Source organism: Gossypium arboreum, chromosome 3 (genome assembly GCF_025698485.1).
Source record: "Gossypium arboreum isolate Shixiya-1 chromosome 3, ASM2569848v2, whole genome shotgun sequence".
Lineage (NCBI taxonomy): Eukaryota > Viridiplantae > Streptophyta > Magnoliopsida > Malvales > Malvaceae > Gossypium > Gossypium arboreum.
This window is the reverse complement of record NC_069072.1, coordinates 134,449,001-134,453,830: the sequence shown is the minus strand read 5'-3', so window position 1 is coordinate 134,453,830 and position 4,830 is coordinate 134,449,001. Positions and strand designations below refer to the sequence as shown.

At 28.1% G+C, this 4,830-nt stretch overlaps 1 protein-coding gene across 1 annotated transcript; it reads left to right on the top strand.

Moving 5' to 3' along the window:
* The first annotated feature begins 929 nt into the window (after positions 1-929).
* LOC108475803 (transcriptional regulator SUPERMAN-like) lies at positions 930-1,821 on the top strand. Its single transcript, XM_017777778.2, has 2 exons — positions 930-1,097; positions 1,261-1,821. Exon 2 carries the CDS (start codon positions 1,288-1,290, stop codon positions 1,783-1,785), a length of 498 nt encoding a protein of 165 aa, XP_017633267.1. The 5' UTR covers positions 930-1,097; positions 1,261-1,287; the 3' UTR covers positions 1,786-1,821.
* The last annotated feature ends 3,009 nt before the right edge of the window (positions 1,822-4,830 follow it).

The following is a 4,830-nucleotide window of genomic DNA, read 5'->3' as shown; positions in this document are numbered from 1 at the left end:
ACATTTTTGAGCCAAAAATTTTTTATAATGTATTTTTAAAATTTTTTCCAAAATAATTTTGAAAAGATAAGAAGCATTAAAAGTCAAAATGTGATGGAAGGAAAGGGGTATTTTATTTGAATGACAAATTCTTAAAACTCAAATCTAATCCCAAAAACTATGTTTTTACAAGAAAGAAATAACTTTTCATAGTTTCTTTTTGAAACACTAACTTGTCTAGCTTATAATCCAGCACTTCATTTAGCCTTTGACCTGAGTTTTCAAAGCATAATATTAGAGGGAGATTGCTCAAGTGTAATCAAGAAACTCAAAACTACTACCTTTGACAGATCAACAATCGAGCCTTTGGTAGAAGATGGATTGATGCAAGACTATGGCCAATACTGAAGAAGAACCTCGTAGTCAACCTTGGAGTACGAACAGGTGACTTAAACTTGGAGTATTCTTGCAGATCTTCAACACTCCAAACAGCTGCATGTTGAAACTATCGGTGTTTTTACTAGTTTCCGAAAGCCTTCACGTTGGATCGATGGATTTTTACACTAATTTTTGTTGGGTTTCATTTTCTGGTTCTTGAAAGTTTTTTGGGAGTGTTTTTTTTTTTTTTTTCATTTCTTTGTATAGGAAGTGAAGAACCTTTATATTTTACCTTGGTTTTTGTATTCTCCAATTATTTTATTTCTTAATAAAATCCATCTATATCCCACTAAAAAAAATTTAACATTTTTTTCCTTTTTCCTTACGGAAGATAAGAATTAGCCATGGGATATCAAGCTTGAGGAAGAAACAAGTACAATTTCCTTTTCTTTTTCCTCTTACCATCTGATGTTTTGACCAATGGCATCTGGCCAGGTCCTATTTCTCATTGTAAAAATTGTTTGGAAAACAGTACTTTTTAAACCATTTTTGAAAATAGTTGGAGATATTTTTCTTCATTTAGCAAAAAGGCAAAACTTGGAAGGCCAAGGTTCTACATATATAGCAAGTAGTCACCAAACAAGGGTGGTTTTCAGCTTCTTGCTTAGAATTTTGATGGCCTGTTTCCTGCAAATCTAATCACTTCAATTTCTTCTCCCTTTCATCACCATATATATCAGGTATATCCCTCAGTTACTTTTAATTAATTTCCTCTATCTCCCTTCTTCTACTCTCAACTTTTTAAGAGATGGGGTTCTTTTGATTCTTTATATAAATTGACATGATGTGAACTAGATTATTCTTGTCTTTTTTCTTTTCTTTTTTTTTTTTTATCTTGTCTAGGTCTGATTCAAAACCAGAAGAATATCCATGGCCACGAATCAAGGTTTTGAAGAAGATTATCTATCTGGGTTTTCATGGCCGCCAAGATCTTACACTTGCAGCTTCTGCGAGAGAGGATTTAGATCAGCTCAAGCTCTGGGTGGTCACATGAATGTTCACAGGAGAGATAAAGCCAGGCTACGACAATTACCTCCTCCAATGGATCATCATGGTCAGTCACCATTTCTGAACCTTAACCCTAACCCTAATTCCTCTTCTTCATCCTTAGTTTCTTCTCCATTACCTTGTGAAATGAAGAAATGGCTAGTTAACGAAACCGTCGTAGATAGCACGGATTCAACGAGCATGAAGGGTGCAAAACCATTGTCTGGAGTGAAAGAATTCAAAGATTATGGATGTAAAAATAAGTTCATGAAGAAGAAAAAAAATAATGTGAATTTGGACTTGGATTTAGACTTAGAGATAGGTGTGGTTAGTGATTCCAAGGAAGATTTGGATTTGGAACTTCGATTGGGATACTCTTAATTACATTAAAAATTGAATGCTTCAAGGTTTTATTAATTTTGTATGAATATTGCCATTTCCTTTTTCATTTCATTACCCTTTATTCCTTATTATGTGTTAAAAGAGTGCTTTTGGTGTGTATCAAACTTATACGTTACTTTCTTTTCATTTCATCACCCTTTATTAGTTTTGTCAGTTTTTAATAATTTCTTTCTTATTTGTTTACTTCTTAATGTTATTGGTGTGCAGAAAATTCTTGTTAGGTTAACTATGCATTTAACAGCTTGTTTAAAACACTAAGTAAAACACTTTTAAAAGCTTCTTAATTAGGTTTTGGGTTAAGATTATAAGATTTTGAGTATTTAGATTTTAACCTCTAAATTATGTGTAAACTCTTTCAAATTTATTTTTGGCTTAAATCCGACTCTGTATTAGTCTTATCCATATAGTTATTCTAATCTAATTTATATTAGATTTGTGATTAGTAATGATTTTCAAATACTATTTAATTATTGTAATTGTTAATTAATATATATAGTTGTACTTATACCTCTTCCTAATGTAATTTACCAACTTAGAAGACAAATCCTCATAAGATGTTTTAGGAGTGAATAAATCAAGGAAAATATGTGGATTACTTGCATGGAAAAATCTTGAAGATATTTTTTGATATTTGGCAAAATAATTGAATGTAAATGGTAATTAATTACACACAAAAGCAGGAAAAAGAAGAAACAACAAAATTATAAAAATAAAAATAATAAAACTAGATAATTGTGTGTTTTTGGATTTGGTAAATTTATTTAGTTGTAGGGCTCACATTATAAGTAAGATTTAGAGGTTATGGTTGAATTCTTTGAGGATAAAAATGAAGTTTATGTAATTTTTGTTTATTTGATATTTAATTTTCAAGAATTTAGTTTTTTTATTTCAAATTTAAAAAGTGAAGTTTAATTATTAATCTTGTTAAAATTTTTCTATTAAATTTGTTGATCGAAGATTTTGAAATAATAAAAAAATATTCACTTAATAATCGTATAATGAGAAAATAATAATATTACAATAAATTTGAATTCATAAAAGTATATGATGAAATTCATATAAATAAAATACAAAACTAAATTCTCTATTAAAAATACATAAACTCAGACTATATTTTAACTTTATAATATTACAATAAATTTGAATTCATAAAAGTATATGATGAAATTCATATAAATAAAATACAAAACTAAATTCTCTATTAAAAATACATAAACTCAGACTATTATTATTATTATTATTATTATTATTATAAATTTGAGGTGGGATGAGTTACAATATTGGCCTTTGATGCCAACACCATTACAACACCAATTTTGCCACTATAATTTTGAGTTACTTTGATTAGATTTTTCTAGTTGTTCTACAATTTTTTGGTAATTTTTTTTAATTTCTTTTTTATTTTTTAAGTACATTAAAATTTTGCCTATAATTTAAGTACATTTTTTCTTTGGTGCCAACACCTTCACAACACCAATTTTACCAATATATAATTTTGACTTGCTATTATTATATGTTTTTGGGTACATTTTCTTCTCCTTTTTTTTTTGGCACATTAAAATTTAGGAAAGGAGATGGATTTATATGGAGTTTAAATCCTGGTTTTAAGTGCTAACATAGAATTTTTTTTTGGATAATATAAATTTTGGTCCTTGAACTTGGTAATTAGGTCCACTTTGGTACTTGAACTTGGCAAGTAGATCTATTTTGATTCCTAGGCTTGCATTTCCTCTAGATTTGATGACATGACCTGTGGTCTTGAAGCATGATTGGATTGGCTGATCGAACTGATTGAATCGATAATCGACCAATATACTAGTCGAAACAAAGGGGTTGAAGTGATTGAATTGGAAACTGCTCAAAATCGGTAAAAATCGAAACCTGAGACAAAAACCAGTAGTTGAACAGGTTGAACTGGTTTAATACTTTTTTTAATTTTATGAAATTTTAAATATTTATTTAATTATTGTTGGTCTAGCAATTAAATCAATCAAACCAATTGAATTGGGAACCAGTGATCTAACCAATTCAATCACTAGTCCAATTATTAGAACACTTTATGTGACACTCTATGATTGTACCACATCATTACCACATCATCACCTAAAAATTTATATAAATTTTGTAATTTTCAAGTGATGATATGATACAATTTCAGAGTACTATATCATCAAACTTTTATATTTTTCAAGTTTAAAGACCAAAATGAATTAAGTAATTAAGTTCAAGTACCAAAATAGATTAAAAAAGTATAGGTACCAAAATTAATTTAATAACCAAATTCATGAATAAAAATTATATTATATTTTTATATCCTTATCTATGGTATGGGATTCTTAAAAGAAGTTACAATTAATTTTTTTCATCAGTAACTTTTAAGATTATAATTGAATGATTTCTTTATTCAATTAAATAATTAAAAATATAATTATTATGTCTATATGAAAAGTAGATGCAAATGAAATCTAAAAACAGTACACCCTCTTTCACAACTCTTCTGAGAATAGGTGCTTGCAATTTAATGATAAAGTACTCTTTACATGCAAATGTGCAGGTGAAATATCGACAGTGAGCAAAATTTCTCATCCAAAGAGAAAAAACAAAAGTTCAAGAAAAGAGGCTAAACATAAAGTTTTGTCTACTATAATAATGATTCATGATCACAATATATCTAGGAAATAATCGAAAAAAGATTTTTTTTCAGACAAAAGTTGCAAGTTTTTGGAAGTCCTTAAGATAGTGATACAAAAGAGATGGAATGAGGAATTGAAATGAGAAGTTACATAATATGGGAGGTGATGAGTGATTGAAGGTTTGATGGTAAATTTAGTGCAAAACATTTGTTGGGATAAATGTTATGTAACATGTTACAACAGTACCAAACATTTATGTTGATAAATTTGTTCATAAATTACAAAAATTTATTTGTAATGAAAATTAGATTATAAAAAGTATTGGATTTAATAATAAAGATATGGTTGGTTTATGGTTAGATTGTAGAATTTAATCAGCTGAATGTAATCT

What these genes read in the sequence shown, in the direction of transcription:
- LOC108475803 (XM_017777778.2), top strand. Translation starts at nt 1,288, where the DNA reads ATGGCCACGAATCAAGGTTTTGAAGAAGATTATCTATCTGGGTTTTCA.